Raw genomic sequence first — 20,664 nt, forward strand, 5'->3', positions numbered from 1 at the left:
ACAGCACATTTAAATGTGAAAGGTGAAAACTGCCCCCCTTGAGAGGGGAGATCCGAGCCCCAGAGGGTGCCAGGCAACTGCCCACTGCTGAGGAAAATATAGGAGAATAGTGGCAAAGATCAGCAAAGATTCTTAAGTAAGATACAAATAACACTACCTATAATATAAAAATTGATAGAGTATTTTAAAATTAAAATCTCCTATTTCTCAGTACCCACCATCAGTTGAATGAAAGACAACCACAAAGTTAAAGATATTATTGCACACACCTGACAAAGGACTCCTAAACAGAATACATAACTCCTACAATCAACATAAAAGAGACAGGCAACCCAATAGAAAAATGGGCACAAGACTTGAACAGATAATCTACACAAGAGAATATACCTGTGGAGAATAACTACATGAAAAGGAGTCTAACCTCCTCAGTCAGCAGGAACATGCAAATTAAAACCACAATAAAATACCACCACACACCCACCCAAAACCTCCAATGAAAAGGATGGAAAACACCAAGTCAAGTTAAGAATGCAGAGCAGGGGTGCCTGCATGGTTCAGTTGGTTGAGATTCTGACTCTTGATTTGGGCTCAGATCATGATCTCATGATTCATGGGATCAAGCCCTGTATAGGGCTCTGTGCTGACACTACGGAGCCTGCTTGGGATTCTCTCTCTCCTTCTCTCTCTGCAGGGGAGGCCATGCTTGCTTGAGCATGAAAGAAAGAAAGAAAGAAAGAAAGAAAGAAAGAAAGAAAGAGAAAGGGAGGAAGAACATGGAGCAGGGGTGTCTTAGTGGGTTATGCTCCAGACTCTTGATTCCAGCTCAGGTCATGATCTCACGGTTTGTGAATTCAAGCTCAAGTTGGGCTCTGCACTTGACAACACAGAGTCTGCTTGGGGTTCTATCTCTCCCTCCCTCTCTCTCTCTCTCTCTCTCTCTCTATCTCTCTCTCTCTATCTCTCTCTGGCCCTCCCCTGCTCACATGCCCTCTCTCTATCAAAATAAATAAATATTAGAAAAAAAAAGAATGTGGAGCAACTGGAACTCACTGCTAGAGGGAACATAGAAACACTATGTTACAAACACCAGAGGAAGCTGTATAGCACTGTCTTCTAAACTTAATTAGCACCTGCCCTATCATCCAGAAATTGCCCTTACATAAATAAATGCCTAAAAGGAATGTGTAGCTGCACTATTCTTAACAGCCAAACACTGGAAACCACAAGTGCCCATCAATGGTAAAATGGATTTTAATGTCACAGTCACACAATAGAACTCTACACAGCAATGCAAATGAACAATCTACAACCATATACAACAATGTTGAGCAAAAGAAACAGACACAAAAGAGAGTGTAAAAGATGTACTTCCACTTCAGTAAAGTACAAAAATGGGTAAACTAATTCATGCTATTCGGAGTCAGGGTCTGTTGCCTGACTCACAGGAACTAGAAGAGTAACTAAAAGAAAACACGACAGGATTTCTGCAGGGCTAGTAAAGTGTTTTTTATCTGACTGCTGGTTACTCATGTTGGTTCAGTTTGTAAAAAGTCCTGCCAACATTTCACGATTGGTTCTATATCCCAAAACACCACAAACATCATTGTTTTTCTTTCTGTGTCCAATTGGTCTATTATCTGGAGTCCCTATATGCCTTTCAGCTGTTGGTTCTTGCTTTCAGTATCTTATTTCCTTGCGTGTCTGCTTATCCTTGGCTTTGTGCTCAAAATTGTACCTGAAAATGTGATTGACAAAAACAGTTGGAAGTTTACTTGACGTTGTTTTCCTACAAATAAGATTTTTTAAATTTTTTTGGCTTAGTACTCAGAGTCGCTAGCAATCTGGGATCATCCAAGTTCAGTGCTCGAGATTTTCTGGAGCTCTGATGACTCAAAGCCAGGCTGTCGCATGTGTGTGTAGTTCTTTATTTCTGGATGCATCTAACTCCTAGGGCACCTTTTAGGATTGCTGCCTAAAGTGGAGTTGGTTTATTCCTTGTCAACAAGATTCATTTCCCAAGATCTTTGCATATAAACATTGGAGCAATTATCCAGTTCGTCTCAACAAACTGTCTTGGGACTGCCTCCCCTGTGTCTTTCCAAAACTGATAAATAGCCCTGATGTGGTCCCAGTTCAGTCCCTCCTTATTTGATCTTAGGATCCAACCATCAGTTTTCAGATCCCCCATCCTCATCACAGCATCCACAGCCTGCCATTCTGTCTCCTCTTTTGCATGGACTGCTTATCCAGAGGCCAATTCTTCTGCTTCCCACCTTTAGCCAAAAGGAGAAATCAAGTCCCATCCAGAAAGCAATGTTTTAGGGTCCTTTATGCTCTGCTTGAATTTTCATCCTATGTAGGAAAAATCTGGAGACAGCAGAACCAGGCAACTCAGAGCAGCACAGAACAGCGGGTAAGGTCTACCCACCACAGGCTCACTTTCTTTCTCCCTTTTCTCCTTTCTCATCTTTTCTCTACCTTTTATCTCACAAATATACTCGCAACCTTTGACAGTCTTCATATAATCTAATCCTTTCATATTTGAAGGTAATTAGCAATCCCTCCAATCTTTTCAGTGCTCTACAAAGGGCTGTCACATGCTCTGTCGCACGTGGTCCCCAAGCCTGCAAGAAAGGCTTCACAGGTGGGACGGAGAGGCTCAGGGAGGTTGCATGCCCTCCTCAAGGTCCTGCAGCTGGGGAGCAACAGAGGGAAGTTTTCCAACATCAAGTTGGACTACTTTTCCATACCACGCCTACATTCCCCACCCCCCTCCCTGCAGAGCTACGCTGCAGAGGGGTTTGTGTCTCTGAGGCCATCTGACCACACAAGTGTTCAGAACCCATTGAGTCTTACAGACTCAGAAAAGCATTTCTGTATAATCAGAATCACCAGGTGATTGCTAAAAAGGACTTGGTTCTCAAACCAGAACCAGTCTTTCCAGGAAGGGGACCAGAAAAGCAGCTTTTTGTTTTAAAGTATCACAGGTGATTCTGATGCACACTAAAATGTGGGGGACACTTGCCTTGAGGGCTAGAAAGCAAAGATATTATTCCCTCTGGGTGTCCTCTGCCTTTCCCCAGCGCTCTTCCCTGCTTCCTTCCTTCCCCACTGTGGGGCAGATATCCCAGAGGGCCCTGAATCCAGGCAAATAGGCTGTGAAAGGACGTTGTTTCTGATGAGGTCTAAGGAGATGGGAGGCCTTTGTCTCCATGGCAGAAACAGAGGTGATAGTTGATGTGCTCAGGGTTGGGGTCACTCAGAGTCACCATGATGTTCTTTTCTATTCTTAGGCCATTTGGGAATGGGGGGTGGGGGTTGACTTGAAGTGATCGCTGGAATGAGTCCATCAGTTCTCATTCTCACCGAAACTCTGCTTTCCTAAGAGGCAAGGAGCCCACCCCGTGCTGACTTCTTGTTTCCAGGTTTTCTACTTCCTCCCAGTTCTAGGCTAACAAAGCAAACATGTGGCTTAGAATTCCTAGTCAAAGCCTCATGCTGTCACCAAACCATTCCATGACCTTAGACAGATCTCTTAGCTAAAACCCTCCCTTAAGTACTGGGACAATAAATGATCTCATTCATGATGCTGGACCATAGGTGAATTTTATGGTAATAAACAACAAATATGGGAAGCTGTATATACAAAAAGTCTCTAGAGCCTGTGCTAAGAGTTACTCCCATTTTCACTCAACCGCCAAAGGACCACCACATGATTACTCTACAGTTTGGAATCTTAGAGTTGAAAGAGATCTTAACCATCACCTACTTCCACTAAATGTTTGCATCAGCTCTGAAATGATCACTGAGCCTAGTGTATTGGGCAGCCTGTTCAAATACCTCCTGGGTTGAGGAATCACTTCCCCTGCTAGCTCTCTTCATTGGCACAGCACTCAAGTCTTCTGGGAAATAGCCTGGTTATCTTTCTGTCTCTCTTTTGAAATTTTCTAGATCCTGACCTGACCAAGTATGGGAATTCCATAATGATACATTCTCTCTCTCTCTCTCTCTCTCTCTCTCTCTCTCTCTCTCCCACGTACACTGCACCAAGGGGCCAGCAACAAATGGATCTTCCCTAGGACATCCTGGGTCATTCCCTGCAGGCACGGTCATTCCCTGCTCCCATCTATGTGGTAGGCAGAGCCAGGCACAGAATGGAAGACCAACTAGGGCCCTCATACCTCTTTGTCCTGAGAGCAGGATTTCCTACTTTAGGGGATTAAGAGATAGAAAGAAGCTTGAAAACTGGTTAAGAATAAGACTCCCTTTGTGACCCCATAACAGCTCCTCCATTTACATATGGATTTGAGGTTGGAAACATTCTTTCTCCTCCAGCATTTGAGTTCTTCTCTAAACCCATAGTGAGGTAAGAATCATTGCTCACTCTTGCTTAATGCCTGGCAGAGCAGTTAAGGCATGGAATTTAGAGACAGAAAAGCGTCATCAAATTCCAGCTCCATGGGGTACTTCTTGAGCAACATTGGGAAACTCATTAAACTTCTAAGTCTTGGTCATCTCACCTATAAAATGGAGAAATAGAAACAAACAGTGCTGTTCGTGGAATAAATATAAGATCTTAATATATATATAAAGCTTTCAATGCTTGTTTAACCAACCATGCAGTATAGGGGAGTTGTTTGCTCACAAAACAGTCATCTGGGGGTGCCTGGATGGCTCAGTCAGTTAAGCGTCAGACTCGATTTCAGCTCAGGTCATGATCTCACAGTTTGTGGGTTCGAGCCCTGCAGTGGGCTCTGCGCTGACAGCGTGGAGCCTGCTTGGGATTCCCTCTCTCCCTCCCTCCCTCTCTGCCAATGTTCTGCTCTTTCTCTCTCAAATAAATAAACTTAAAAAAAAAATAAAAACAGTTGTATATGTTAACCTGGGACACGGACTCAAACTTGTGACTCAAAATCTCCTCCCACTGTACCAGTGACAGTGGGTATCTGGGAATTCAACTCTGTTAATTGAGATAACACATCCACTCATTTGCTAAAGGCCAGGTTGGCCTCTCCCCTAAAACCTAGAGCTCCAAATTACTTTTATCTCATAGATTATGCACTGTCCCCACACCTACATTTGTTTGTCCTGCTACTACTTCAGAATCATCATGTTCCAGGCTGAATTTGCAAAACAGCTCTACTTTCTTTGACACACTGACTGATTTTCAACACAACTGCCTTTTTATCTGTACCTTCATTTATTCATTTAGTCTCTTGGGCTTATGACTCTTCCCCATTCCTTCATCTCAAATGCACGAAATGCCTACTATTCTATGGAGTTCAGTTCAACCTTCATTTCTTTTTTTTAATTGAAGTGTAATTGACACACAAAATCTTACTGACTGATTTAACTCTCCCCAAAAATAATTAGACAGTCATCCCAATGCCATTTATGGAATAATGCAACTTTGACCTGTGATAATAACTCATTTAATCCCACATGTACTCAGCAGTTTCTAAAGTTTCTGTCCCATGCTATTGATCTGTCAGCCCAGCATCAGTACCAGAATCCTTTATAGTTGGTAGAGGAACTTAGTCTCTTTTTCAACTTTTCCCTAGCTTATTTTCATGCCTATTTTTAGATGAAATTTAGATTCGTTTTTATTTCTTAAAAACCCAGTTAGGGGCACCTGGGAGGCTCAAGTTAAGTGTCTGACTTCAGAGCAGGTCATGATCTCCTAGTTCTTGAGTTCAAGTCCTGCATCAGGCTCTCTGTTGTCAGCACAGAGCCTGCTTCAGATCCCCATCCCCCTCTCTTCCTACCCCTTCCCCACTCATGTTCCCTCTCTCAAAAATAAATAAACAGCTTTTAAAAACTCCGAACTTTGACTTTGAATAGGTTAATAGCAGACTTTGTTCCCTTGCAATATTTCAATTTTCCATTTGGAATCTGGTATATCTATCCATTTATTAAGTTTTTATTTTATACCTCTCGAGAATTTTAAGATCATGCCTGTTTCTTGTTAGCATTTTAATGCACAGATCTATTTGTTGATAATGTAGCTGGTATTATTTCACATTAGATTTTAGCCTTATTATTCCTTATTATTGTTTACATATAATAATAATAGACAATATTTGCTGAGAGCTCACTGCATGCAAGCCCTCTGTGTTAAGCAATTTATTACTTAATTTTCTTCATTCCTGATACATTTTTCAAATAAGAAATTGGAGTCTTAAGGAGCTCAGATAAGTGGCCTGAGGTTTCACACGTAGTAAGAGGCAGCACTTACCCTTCAATTCCAATGTCTGACAACAGTCTTAATCACTGCAGTGTATGCTTATGAGAGCACCATTAGCTTTGGGTCTATTCATTGTGTGATTGGCCACTTTCTATTTCTAATGGCACTTCAGTTGATTGTCTTTGGTTTGCCAGCTAGATCATTCTCTCAGCAAAAATGATAATTTTTCTTTTCCCTTACAAATTTTGTCCTTATCTCCCTCTTTTGTCCAATTGTACAATATCCACTTCCTATAATGCATACACCTATTTTCAATATCACTCTAAATCTACGAAATATCAAAACTATAACATAGTAATCTTTAAGTACTTCGAGAATATTGTAAGCTGATAGGATTTAAAATAAGACATGTACATTACTTCTATAATATTGAGTATGTCAAATTAAAAGTCCCTGGGAAGACTAAGCTGCATAAAGATTTTCCATGTTACACTTTCTTTGACGTTACTTCATTGCTCCCATTTTTAAAAATTATAAAAGTTAGTCTATTTTTAATGCCAAGAGAATAATTGCTTTTGAATGTCTGAATGTCCTTACTCAATACTCAATTAGTAAATGTTTGTTGGTGCTAATATTGCAGACAATTGGGGAAATGCATGGAGGCAACCAGAGTGAGACCTCAGAGTTCCTACTCCTGGGGCTCTCGGAGAGTCCTAAAGAGCAGCTGGTCTTGTTCTGGATGTTCCTGTCCATGTACCTGGTCACAGTGGTGGGAAATGTGCTCATCATCCTGGCCATCAGCATTGATCCCCACTTGCACACTCCCATGTATTTACTCTTGGCCAACCTCTCCCTCACTGACCTCTTCTTTGTCACCAACACAATCCCCAACACATTAGTGAACCTTCAGTCTCAGAACAAAGCCATCTCCTATGCAGGGTGTCTGACACAGCTCTACTTCCTGGTCTCCTTGGTGACTCTGGACAACTTCATCCTGGCCACAATGGCATATGACCGCTATGTGGCCATCTGCCGCCCCCTCCACTATGTCACAGCCATGAACCCTGGGCTCTGTATTTTGCTCCTCACCCTGTGTTGGGGACTTTCTGTCCTCTATGGCCTCTTCCTCACCCTCTTCATGACCAAAGTGACATTCTGTGGTTCCCGGAAGATCCACTACATCTTCTGTGAGATGTATGTGCTGCTGAGGCTTGCATGCTCCAATACCCAGGTCATTCACACAGTGCAGATTACTACAGGCTGCTTCATTTTCTTCACCCCCCTAGGGATCATGATCATGTCTTATGTCTGGATTGCCAGAGCCATCCTCCGAATACCCTCAGCTTCTAGTAAATACAAAGCCTTCTCCACCTGTGCTTCACATTTGGCTGTGGTCTCCCTCTTCTATGGGACACTTGGTATGGTATATCTGCAGCCCCTCCAAACTTACTCCATGAAGGACTCAGTAGCCACAGTGATGTATGCTGTGGTGACCCCCATGATGAACCCTTTCATCTACAGCCTGAGGAACAAGGACATGCATGGGGCTCTGGGAAGACTGCTCCTAGGGAAAGCCTTCCAGAGGTTGACATGAGGTACTTTGGGGCAATGAAGGGGACACTGTATAACTTTAGGCCCCCAAATCTTGTATTTACCTCACCTCTACTTAGGTCACTAAGATAAAGCAATTTTAAGTGTGTTTCTTTAAAAAAAATCTCTAAATATATAAATTAATTCTGATCTAATTGCAGGGAAAATTTTGTAGGATTAACATCATGAAGAAAATCTTGGCAGACCTTTCTTGATTACAGGTGGGTTAGGTGAACAGAAGAATGATGAAAATATGGAGGATCTTAACAGTGTGGTTGATGTTCTTGATCTGGACTTATGTGGCATTTACATTCAATGATTAGAAATAGAGTATTTTTCTTAGGCACATATGGAATAGTTGTAGGAATTATTAGGTACTAGGCCACACACAGACACACACACACAGGCACACACAGCCTCAACAAATATAAAGGAATACAATCTGATCATAACTCAGCTGGTTTGGATGTTAATGACAGAAAGGTAAATAGAGAATCCCAAATTTTTGACATTGGGAGGCAAAATGCTGGCTAAATCAAGGTTACAAATGAAATTAAAATGGAAATTTGAAAATATCTATTATTGAATAGTAATAGAGACATTGCATGTCAAAACTTTTAGGACATGGCAAGCATGAAGCTTTGAGGGATTATTACAGTCTCAAGTGATTATATTAGAAAAAAGGAAAGCTCCATGTTTGTTGAACTATGTGTCCTCTTAGGATTCTGGAACAAATGAACAATGTAATAAATGCAGGGAAAACAGAAGATAAAGAAATTGAGAATAGAAACAATAATACAAAATATAATAGGATCCAAAAAGTTTAGTTCTTTAAAAAAATGAAGTGGACAAGGGAAGAAGAGAGAAAACACAAATAAACACTATACTGGGAGGAAAAAAGAGGGATAAAACTAAAGATAAAATTGAGATTAGAATGGCTAAGGGGGAGGAATTAAAATGGCAGAGCAGCATGGAGACCCTGAGCTTGATTGTCCCTGAAACAGCCAGATTAGCATCAACCCATTTTGAACACCTAGGAAATTGATCCGAGGATTAACACAACAATCTGCATAACTTGAGCCACAGAACTCGGCAGATACAAGGTGCGGAGAGGTGAACTGGGGGAGAGAAAAGTCAGAGGGTAGGGAGCTGTATGAAGAAAGGACAGAAAAAGAGAGGGGGGACAATGAGGCACACTGGGATCATTCAAGAAAAGCACTCCCCCAAAAGTAGCAGGAGAGAAAGAGAGAGAAACAGTGAAAACACTTGCAGGTACTGAACAAGAAATCTATCGCCAAAACCATTGACAGGAAGAAAGGAGAAGGTTTCAATACCACCAGGATTGTATAAACAGTGGAGTCCAGAGTCTGAAGTTTCAGAGCTCAGTGCCTGGCAGTGCTCTACTGAGGAATCAGGGCAAATCCCCAGGAGCAGGCAGCAGGATCTGAGGGGTCTGTGTGCCACATGGGGAGAAGCAGTTCCCATGCTTCCAGTGCATTTGGTAGAGGCCATAAAGCCTCCCCGCAGGCAAAGTTCCCAGCAGACCCTGGAGTGCAGCCACGTTTGCTGCTACTGGCACAAAGATGCCAGAGTGTGGTGAAACCTGACATTGGCTGTATGTTGCAATTTGCTGTAATCTCTGAACCTCTGCCTCTGCTCCATCACACAAACGTTTTCTGGGTGCAAACTAGCACCCAGCCTTTGCTCAGTGAGACCCTCCGCCATAGAGTTGGCACTGGGCCAAGCTGTGGGAAACTCTGAAGCCTGGGGTTTTGAAACACAACCCCATCTGAGACAAAACTCTGGACAGAGGTGCTGCCTGGCAGGTGGACAGCTTGGAAATGGACAGGGTAGAGGCAAGGTGGACAGAGTCCAGAGACAAAGGAGGGGTGATGATTGCAGGTCCGTGAGAGATCAAAGTTCCTGTGCGAGAGACTAGGTGAAGCCATTTCCACCTCTCCCACACACACACATGCATGCCACAGTGATCCACCTCAGTAAGCTAAGCACCACTTAGTGGAGAACAGAGCCATTACACCAAGCCCCGCCCAACTGTGCCCTCCAAGCACATTCCTCTAGAAAACGAGCACAAGTCAATCCAACTGCTTAGTACTATAACAACTATAGAAGGCTTCATAGTTTCAATTCTAGGGGAAACTGGTTGTAACTTCATTCCAGTTTCATTCTGTTTGTTGGTTCATTGACTCATTTTCTTTGCTTCTGTTTTTGCTTGTTTTCTGTTTTTTCATTTTCTTTCTTTTCTTCTTCATTCTTGGATACAGAAAGAGAAAATTTTATTTATTTATTTTTTTATTTTTTTACTTTATTTTTTATTTTTTAAATATTTTATTCTAGTTCACTTTATTTCATTTTATTCTAATATATAATTATTTTTTAATTTTTTTCTTGCTTTTTTTTCTTTTATTTCCCTTTTTTCTCTACTATATCAAGCTTCTTTCAACAAGAATACCAAAACACACCTAGGATCTACCTTCCTTTTTTTGATTTTTTGTTTGGTTTTTAATATTTAACTTTGTATTTTTTACTTTATTAATTTTTTCTTCCTCCAAAATGACAAAATGAAGGAATTTATGCCAAAACAAAGAACAGGAAGAAATGACAGCCAGAGGCTTAATCAACACAGATATAAGCAAGATATCTGAACTCGAATTTGGAACCACGATAATAAGAATACTTATTCTTATTATCAGGACGAAATTAAAAATGCTAAAACCGAGATGCGATCTTGAATGGAGCCACAACGGCAAGTATGGATGAAGCAAAGTAGCAAATAAGAAATTTAGAAGATAATATTATGAAGAATAATGAAGCAGGAAAAAAGAGAAGGACACAAAAGCAAAAGATATCGATACAAGACTTAGAGAACTTAGAGGGACTTATTAAAAAGGAATACATTCAGAATCATAGGAGTCCCAGAAGATGAAGAAAGAGAAAAGGGGGCAGGTTTTTATCAGCAAATTACAGTGGAAAACTTTCTTAATCTGGGGAAGGACACAGACATCAAAATCCAAGAAGCACAGAGAACTCCCATTAGATTCAACAAAAAACAACCATCACCAAAGCATATCATAGTCAAATTCACAAAATACACAGAGGAAAGAATTATGAAAGCAGCAGGGGGAAAAAAAGTCCTTAACCTATAAAGGAAGACAGATCAGATTTTCAGCAGACCTATCCACAGGAACTTGGCAGGCCAGAAAGGAGTGGTAGGATATATACAACATGCTGAATTGGAAAAATATGCAGCCAAGAATTCTTTATCCAGTAAGGCTGCCATTTCAAAATAGAAGGAGAGACAAAGACTTTCCCAGACAAACAAAAAATAAAGGAGTTCATGACCGCTAAACCAGTCCTGAAAGAAATTTTAATGGGGACCCTTTGAGTGTAGAAAAGACAAAACAAAACCAAAAAGACCAAAAGCAACAAAAACTAGAAAGTACCAGAGAACGTCACTAAAAACACCAACTCAACAGGCAACACAATGGCACTAAATTCATCTTTCAGTACTCATCCTAAATATCAATGGACTAAACACTCCAATCAAAAGACATAGGGTATCAGAATGGATAAGAAAACAAAACCCAATGGGGCACCTGGGTGGCTCAGTTGGTTAAGCGTCTGACTTCGGTTCAGGTCATGATCTCACGGTTCGTGAGTTTGAGCCCCGCATCAGGCTCTGTGCTGACAGCTCAGAGCCTGGAGCCTGCTTCAGATTCTGTGTCTCCCTCTCTCTCTGCCCCTGTCCCACTCACACTCTTTCTGTCTCTCTCTCTCTCAAAAAATAAACATTAAAATTTTTTTTTAAATATGTCCATCTTAAGATATGCAGAGAAAGTTTTTGGTAAAACTCTAGACAAATTTTATTTTAGATAAAATTCTAGATAAACGAATATCCCTGATAAAGTAGTAAAATTATTTTATTAAATCTCAAGCTTTAAGTATGTATCTTTTTAATATTCTGTGTGATGAAATGGGAAGCACAAGATGAAGCACTCCTGCATCTCAAAGTACAATGGTTATCTTGAGAGGAAGTATTTGTGTGATTGTTTTGAATCTGAGCTGAACTAGCCATTTCATGGAACACCATTTTAATTTGAAAGAATAAACTGAAACTGGTTATTCAGACTTGGGTATTTGGCATGTATTGTCTCAAAAACAAATGAAGTGAGCCTCTCCCTATAAGGAAAACAACTGATGGAGCTCATTACCAGTACTAATATTTGAGCTTTCAAGCAAATGTAAGAATTTTGGAAAATTTGTGTCTGTTATGGTGAGCTCAACAGCTTTCCAATATGTTAAGCCTTTTATGATGAGACCAGTGATGAGATAGAGACAGACAGACAGACAGACATAATGAGAATGTGTCAACAACATATAATGAAGTGCCTGAACTTCATTGTTAAATATACATAACTCAGATAACTTATTGAGCTAATATTTTCTTTTTTTTTTTTTAATTTTTTTTTCAACGTTTATTTATTTTTGGGACAGAGAGAGACAGAGCATGAACGGGGGAGGGGCAGAGAGAGAGGGAGACACAGAATCGGAAACAGGCTCCAGGCTCTGAGCCATCAGCCCAGAGCCTGACGCGGGGCTCGAACTCACAGACCGCGAGATCGTGACCTGGCTGAAGTCGGACGCTTAACCGACTGCGCCACCCAGGCGCCCCATGAGCTAATATTTTCCAAATAACCAATGCATTATGTGACAAAGTCACACGTAAGTAAAAGATAATTTCAAACTGCAAGATAAAATCAATGTCATAGAGGATAAAAAGTTCATTATATGGTATCAAATTCCACAGTGCCACTGATCTTTAAGAACCCACCATTTATCAAGTTTTGCTACAGTATCAAAGAGGAATATCCACAATTAACTGGAAATATGATTAAAATACTCCTCCTTTTACAATTACATATTTGTATAAAGCTGATGGATCATCTTCATATACTTCAAAAAAAATTACTTATCAGCGCACAATGAATGCAGAAGCAGATATGAGCTATCCTCTATTAAGCCAGGTAGGAAAAAACTTAGAAAAAAATGTAAAACAATGCCATTCTTCTCACTAATTTTTTATTTTGAAAAATATACTACTTTTCATTTAAAATCCTACTTACGATAACATGTAATGGGCACATTACTTTTTTATTTTTATTTAAGTTACTATTTTAATTTACAACCAAGTTAGTTAGCATTTAATGCAACCATGCTTTCAGGAGTAGATTCCTTAATTCTCCTTACCCATTTAGTCCATTCTCCCTCCCACACCCCCTCTGTTTGTTCTCAATATTTAAGAGTCTCTTATGTTTTTGTCCCCCTCCCTGTTTTTATTTTTATTTTTTGCTTCCCTTCCCATATGTTCAACTATTTTGTATCTTAAAGTCTTCATATGAGTAAGGTCATATGATATTTGTCTTTCTCTGACTGACTAATTTTGCTTAGCATAATGCCTTCTAGTTCCATCCATGCACTTGCAAATGGACAATGGGCACATTATTTTTTAAAAGAATTAATGAATATTTTCCAATTCAAATGCAGAGCTCAATCCCACGACTCTGATCATGACCTGAGCTGAAATCAAGAGTCACTCAACTAACTTAGCCACCCAAGCGCCCCAGTATTCTACTTTTTGTTTGTTTATTGCTTGTTCATTCACCTCATTTGGCACCACACTTTTCTTTTTTCACTAAAATTTCTTCCTTCATTAAGATAGGGATCAGTTTCCAAATATTAAGATGCATATTTGCATTGCATTTTGAAAACCTTCTACACTGTTGTTCTTGGTATGCTGTCATACATCCATTGGTAGACACTGCAAAGCTCTATGGAAAAAGTGAATTCAAAACTCTTCATCGTTGTGTAGACCATTATGAGAACTAAGACTTACATAATATAAAAATGAGAGAATATGACTCAGCAATCAAAAAGAATGAAATCTTGCCATTTGCAATAACGTTGATGGAACTAGAGTGTATTATGCTAAGAGAAATAAGTCAGTCGGAGAAAGACAAATATATGATTTCACTCATATGTGGAATTTAAGAAATGAAACAGATGAACATACGGAAAGTGAAGGAAAAATAAGATAAAAAGAGAGTGGGAGGCAAACCGTAAGAAACTCTTAAATACAGAGAACAAACTGAGGGCTGCTGGAGAGGTGGGGGGATGGGCTAAATGGGTGATGGGCATTAAGGAGGGCACTTGTTGGGATGAGCACTGGGCATTATATGTAAGCAATGAATCACTAAAGTCTACTCCTGAAATCATTATTATATGTTAACTAACTTGGATTTAAATAAAATTTTAAAAAATTTTTTAAATAAATACTAAAAAAAAAAAATTGAGAGAACTGCATCAATGGAAAAATGAAACCCAGCTATCCACCAGTTATTTTTTATCTTCCATAGCAAAACTGCCATACAGTCAATTAGTTATATTGCAAAAATGTTTGCAACAAAAATGCTTGTGGCAGATGTCTACAGCAAAGAGGCTTACAGCAAAAATACTGGACAAGGGATGGTCTACCAGCTGTATTTCTCTGAAGATATTATTATATTTATACAAAAGTTCCATTCTTGTGCTTAATTAGGTCTATTTCATTGGGTGTAAGTTCTTTTTGTTTATCATTACATTTTCATGAATTTTGTGCTTTTGAAATGGTTGGTGATACTTGATGTATGAACTTGTGCTTATAGCCTGAGATTCCCTATTTACCTGTGCTTTGTCTCCTTGTATATCACCAACTTGAGTGGGGGTGGAGGTCAAAATGGAGGCTTGCATTCTGCACCATTTTCACTAAGAGTTGGATCAAATAAGAATTTAGGGGCGCCTGGGTCAGCTCAGGTCATGATTTCATGGTTTGTGAGTTTGTGCCTCTCTTTGGGCTCTGTGATGACAGTGTGGAGCCTGCTTGGGATTCTCTTCCTCTCTCTCTGCCCCTCCCCACTTGCAGGCACACACACGTATGCTCACTCTCCCTCTCTCCCTCTCTCTCTCTCTCTCTCTCCCTCTCTGTTAAAATACATAAAACATTTAAAAAATAAATGAGAATTTAGCTGGGATAAAGAACCTCAGCAGCTGGTCTTCTGGGCATGAGTGTTCCCTGTTTTCCCCAGATTTCACTAGCTACTCAGGGCACCTCTCTATCTCCAACCCGATCTTCTATTTTCTCTCCCTCCCACCTGCAGTCAAATAGCCCCATCACTGTTGCTTCACCCAAGGGAGTTATGCTTTTGCTGCTCCCACTGCAGAAACACAATTGATCATTGTGTCAGGAGTCTTGGATGCCTTCTCACACTATAGTCTATCACTTAAGTGAAAAACACACTGCACAATGCACCCACAAAGTACATCAGTATTCTCAAACACAGGGAGGTGGGAGAGCACAGAGAATCAAACCAAGCCAAGGGTCAGGGGCCAGGGAGGAGACATCCCCTGAGGTGGGTCTGGAAAGACAGGAAAAAGGAGCTATGGTCATAAAAAAGGAAGTAAAAGGGAAAATTAGGCAAAGGAAATGGCATCAATAAAATCACAGGCTCCTTAAATAGCAGGGCATATACAGTTGTAGGCAGTTTGGAATAATTAGAGCATTGGGTGATGAAGCTATTAAGGCAATGTCTTATGTTGGGTTCTCCAGGTGCTGACATGGAGTTTGGAGTGGAAAGTGTTTACTAGGGATCAACACCTATGAACGAACAAGGGAGGAAACTTGATTGGGTAGATGATGTCAAATTTGCAAGCAAGTCCAACAAAGCATTAGCCAACCCAGCAGGGAGACCTAGAGTGAATACTGACCATCAGAGTTGTCCCACATCACTCCAAAATGGACACTCTTTATATCCCCACCTGTCTTGGTCACCAGGGTGGACTACCCTGGGAAAGATATGCCCTCAGTCCAGGAGGCTCTGTGCAGCTGAGGCAAAGCTTCAAGGAGCTGACAGCTGGAGGCTCTCTGCTGACTGCTGCGGTCCCCACAGCTGGACAGCAAGTTGCCCTTAAAGGGGATCTGGACAGTGCATCCCCATTTTTTCATAGACATGTACAGGCAATGTCATCCATGGTCCCCTTATCACTAGAGAGCTCAAATATTATTCCATGGGCAAGGAAGAGCCCATGAAAAGTGTCAAGCATGGAATGACATGCTCGGCTTTGCATTAAGTCACAATCTAAATAACCGATGCAAAATCGGAGGTGAAGAGTTAAAACAAAGCCAGTTAGGAGGCTACCAAATTGTCCCAGGTGAAGGGAAGGACCTGCACTGAGCACTAAAAGAAGTATAAGGTGGGGCGCCTGGGTGGCGCAGTCGGTTAACCGTCCGACTTCAGCCAGGTCACGATCTCGCGGTCCGTGGGTTCGAGCCCCGCGTCAGGCTCTGGGCTGATGGCTCAGAGCCTGGAGCCTGTTTCCGATTCTGTGTCTCCCTCTCTCTTTGCCCCTTCCCCGTTCATGCTCTGTCTCTCTCTGTCCCCAAAAAAATAAATAAACGTTGAAAAAAAAAAAAAGAAGTATAAGGAGTAGATGGATCAGAGGAGAATTTAAAACATAAAACTTGAAGGGAGCCAAGCCAAGACTATATACTTTTGGAAGATAAGTCAGGGTGTCAAATATTCAGAAACAGAACCTCTTGGTATCCTTCCCTCGCCCCTTACCAGCCTGCATTCAGCTGATTAAGGGCATCCATCTACTTCTGTTCACCAGTTTCCCCAGTATCTAGAGCACTGCCTCCTACCTAGCAGACGCTTGATAAATATTTATTGAACGAATGGGTAGATGTGTGAGAGGACCAAGACCTCAGTCAACTGACACAGGATGTGGCTGCTACTTCCCGATCATGTGAGTCTTCAGAAACCTTATCAAATTGGAGTCTATACATTCACACAACCATCCAAGGTGGAATTCAGAACAATGGGAGGGCTGACACAGTCTCACAACCTAGCTTTGGGTTAACAGCAGCTGAAAAACGAATGGACATGAACCCTCTCATGCAGCAGATCCACTGGAATAAACAACCTCCACCATCAGACATGCTACCCACTTACCTCTGAGCCAAAAGCATCTTTTCAACCTAAGAATCTCTCTCTCTCTCTCTCTCTCTCTCTCTCTCTCTCTCTCTCTCTCTTTCTCTCTCTCTCTCTCTCTCTCTCTCACACACACACACACACACACACACAATTTCAGACATCAACTCTCAAGAGAATGACTAGAGATGCATATTGGGTTTTTTTTTTTAAGTTTATTTTGAGAGAAAGAGAGAGAGAGCACACAAGTTGGGGAGGAAGCAGAGAGAGAGGGGTACAGATGATCCGAAGCCGACAGCAGAGAGCCTGACACAGGGCTCGATCTCACGATCCATGAGATCATGACCTGAGTGGAAGTCAGACACTTAACCAGCTGAGCCACCCAGAGGCCCCTAGAAGTGCATATTCTAAGCACCCTAAGCCAAATATCTAAGATGCCATTTGATTGGAAATTAAAAAGCATAACCCTATCCTAATTAATCCATAATATTATGTATGAACTCCCCATTGACTCATTTTTAATTGGTTTGCTTGCAAAAACAATGCAAATATGCATAAAGTTAAAAGTAAGGAGTATGTATATATAAATGCCTATTTGCATAAACTGCTGTGAAGGATATTCAAGAAACTTAGAAGTTCCCTCTGGATATGTGAGCTTGGACATCAGACTAGGAAAGAGACATACTTTTCATTGATTACTCACCTATGCAGCTTATATTTTTCCATATATATATATACATATATATATACATTACTTTTTAAAAAAAACATTGTCAAAATAAAAAATAAGTCTTCACTCTTCCAACCTCCCCCCATATCTGCTTTGATATCCTAAGAGCAACCCATTGTTAACAGTTTTGATGTGTATCCTTTCAGATACCCATCCTTTCCTCCACAGATTGACCCGCCCAAGGGTGTGTCTGTCTACATGAGATTATGGAATAAACTACTTAAAATTACCTGGCCGTTGCACTAAGGCTCTGTGTTCTTTGTTGTCCAGAGATCAGAGTGACAGAACAGTGACCCAGACAGGTAGTCAGTGACGCTGCCAGAACAGTTTCTGCCAGGTTGCCAATGTGGCAGTGCCCACTGCAACTAACACCCTGCCTCCCCACACAAGCCATGTGTCTAGACCACTGCCTCCTATCCAGTCCCAGTCCCAGGCTGATTTATAGAGCATTTTCTATATTCGATTTTATTGTTTACCAAGGATTCCCCACCGTTCCCGTTCTAGTGTGTGTTCCTTCAGTCTTTTATCTATATATGTGTACTACAGCACCCAGCACTGGGCGTCCGCACAGAGGCTGGGCCAGCTTCTCCTGGTGCCAAAGTAACCACTGCCTGCTTCTCCTTGAATCAGGACCCAGCAAAACCTGGAATGTGTTGAACGGGGACAGGGGAGTGCTACAGTTTTATCCACGAACCACACTATAGGTGCTGGGCCTTATACAGGTGCCCTGCCTTGGTCCTACTACCTTTCCAAGGATTGATAAAATAGTGAGTGCTGGAAAAAAAAAAATATCTATTATTGGCACCAAAGAACAAAAACTACAATATTAAAATTGCTAAATATTTATCCCAAGGTCTACAAAATGTAACACATCAACTTAATCAATAGCAACTCAAGTCTTCCAGAGTCACCCACTACTTATGTTCACTGCGGAGCGCGGTGCATTTTAATGTGTTTGATTTTACGTGGGATTAGGCCTCCAGAACTGAGCGCCGACAAGGCCCTTGGGCGATTCCGGCTGGAGCTGACTCCCCCGCGCCTGTAAAGGGCAAACATAGCTAGTCTCCTGTAGCCCGGGAGTACACTATGACCTGTGTAAGCTTAGAAGGACCCCAGAGTATAAGATGCTGAACTAGTGTTTAGTTTGGGCTTTCCTAGGAGTGCAGTTTCTGTTCCCTAGATACTAGTTCTGCTTTAAGCCACATTTGCTGAGTTACAAAAAAAAAAAAAAAAAAAAAAAAAAAAGAACTTCCTCTTAAGTAAACCTGCTTGGCGTAATCACCCCTCCCAGTTCTCGGGCACCGCATTCTGTTCGAACTAGATAGAAGACTAATGATTCAGCTCTTAACTAGCTAGAGTCAACAAGTTATATTTTAAGATTCTTCAGGATTGTGTAATTGGTGCTCGCCCTTTCAAACTGCCACCCTTTGCGACTCGAGTGGTCAATACAACCTATAAAAGGCATTCCCAAAGCTGGTTCGGGGCCAGACTTTCGGGACCTGTTTGTTGTATTTTCCTGTCTGGCCCGGCGGTAATAAATTTGTTTTGATCTTGTTTTTGCTGTCCGGAGTTCATAAGCGATCGCGACCTACAACAGCGCCCAGCTCTGCGGGGGAGGGCAGGGGTATCCACAGTGATCTCCTCCACCACCACCACCACCACCACCCCCGGCCCCCATTCAGTACTCCTCCCCAGACAGAGCATCCAGATCTCAACTCCAAGAAGGCTCCGCTTCCACACTCCCTGCCATCTTCTTCTGAGGGCGACACTGGCGAGCGCCCCCGACTCCACCCCAGGACTAGCTGTCTCCTGACGCTCATCTAGCCCTGCTTGCCGCGGATCCCAGTCAGCGGTGCAGAACTCCGTGCACCAGAACTGCCACCAACTCCGTGCACTGCCACCTTGAGACCCACGAAGAACCTCTCTGCCGCCTCCAACTAAAGAGCCTCGAGTGCAGGAGGATGCCTGCAGCCAATGGGAAGCCCTGGAGGGGTGGAACCGACGGATGGGAGTGGAGGGGCTAGCCAAAGAGGCACACCCATTCTGGAACGACAGCCAATGGGGAGTTGGGAAAGGCGGGACTTCTGCAGAACAGACTAATAGCACGGAGACTAACAGCACGGAGAAATCACCGCTCTAACAACCCTTCGGTGACAGCCACAGAGCTTCGCTCTCTGGCTCCGCAGGTTGCGCGCGCCCCTCAGTGGCCGCCTGGCGGAGATGGCAAGCGTCGTTATTAGAAACAAAAGTAGGCTGTTGCCCAAGTTTAGAAGAAAAGATGAGCCTGCCCACCCGCCCCTCCCACCTGGGAGCAAAATAGTCCCGGCCCTCCTTAAAACTAAATCATTCTCACCCAGGACCACCAGGCCCCTGCTACCACGGCCGCAGTCTCTCTCTGATGTGAAAGCATTAGCTGCAGGATTCTAAGTCAAATACTAGAAAATTAAGTCCAGGATTACATTAAAAGAATAATGTCTGTGCTGACAGCTCAGAGCCTGGAGCCTGCTTCAGGTTCTGTGTCTCCCCCTCTCTCTGCCCCTCCCATGCTCATGCTCTGTCCCTCTGTCTCTCAATAATAAATAAACGTCAAAAAAAAAAAAAAAAGAAAGAAAAAGAAAAGAATAATGCACAATTACAGTGATCAATCAGATCATTAGAAGAGCAATAGCATTTGATAAAAAAAAATTTTAGCATTTATTAAAATTTAACATCGATTACTGAGTTTAAAAACAAAAATGAAATTCTCAGTACACTAGGGATTCAAGGAACCCTTAATTTAAGAGACTCAGAAAACCAGAGAAGTTCACACTGTGTGAAATACCAGAAGCATTCCTATGAAAGTCAAGATAAACGTAAATACACTCACAGTCCTCCCCTCTTATCGAGGAGGTACCTTCCAAGACACCTAGTGGACGGCTGAAACCAGGGACAGTATGGAACCCTGTATATACTAGGTTTTTTCCTATACCTTCCTGTGATAAAGTTTAACTTGTAAATTAGGCACAGTAAGAGATTAACAACAAGTAATAAATAAAATAGTTAGGGGTGCCTGGGTGGCTCAGTCCGTTAAGCATCAGGTCATGATCTCACCACTCCTGAGATGGAACCTGGCATCAGAC

General features: G+C 41.8%; 1 protein-coding gene across 1 annotated transcript; it reads left to right on the top strand.

The window, feature by feature from the left end:
- The first annotated feature begins 6,782 nt into the window (after window positions 1-6,782).
- LOC102899079 (olfactory receptor 1D2-like) lies at window positions 6,783-7,792 on the top strand. The gene has a single exon (XM_006939964.5). It carries the CDS (start codon window positions 6,837-6,839, stop codon window positions 7,776-7,778), a length of 942 nt encoding a protein of 313 aa, XP_006940026.1. The 5' UTR covers window positions 6,783-6,836; the 3' UTR covers window positions 7,779-7,792.
- The last annotated feature ends 12,872 nt before the right edge of the window (window positions 7,793-20,664 follow it).

This window comes from Felis catus, chromosome E1 (genome assembly GCF_018350175.1).
Source record: "Felis catus isolate Fca126 chromosome E1, F.catus_Fca126_mat1.0, whole genome shotgun sequence".
In the NCBI taxonomy this organism is placed as follows: domain Eukaryota; kingdom Metazoa; phylum Chordata; class Mammalia; order Carnivora; family Felidae; genus Felis; species Felis catus.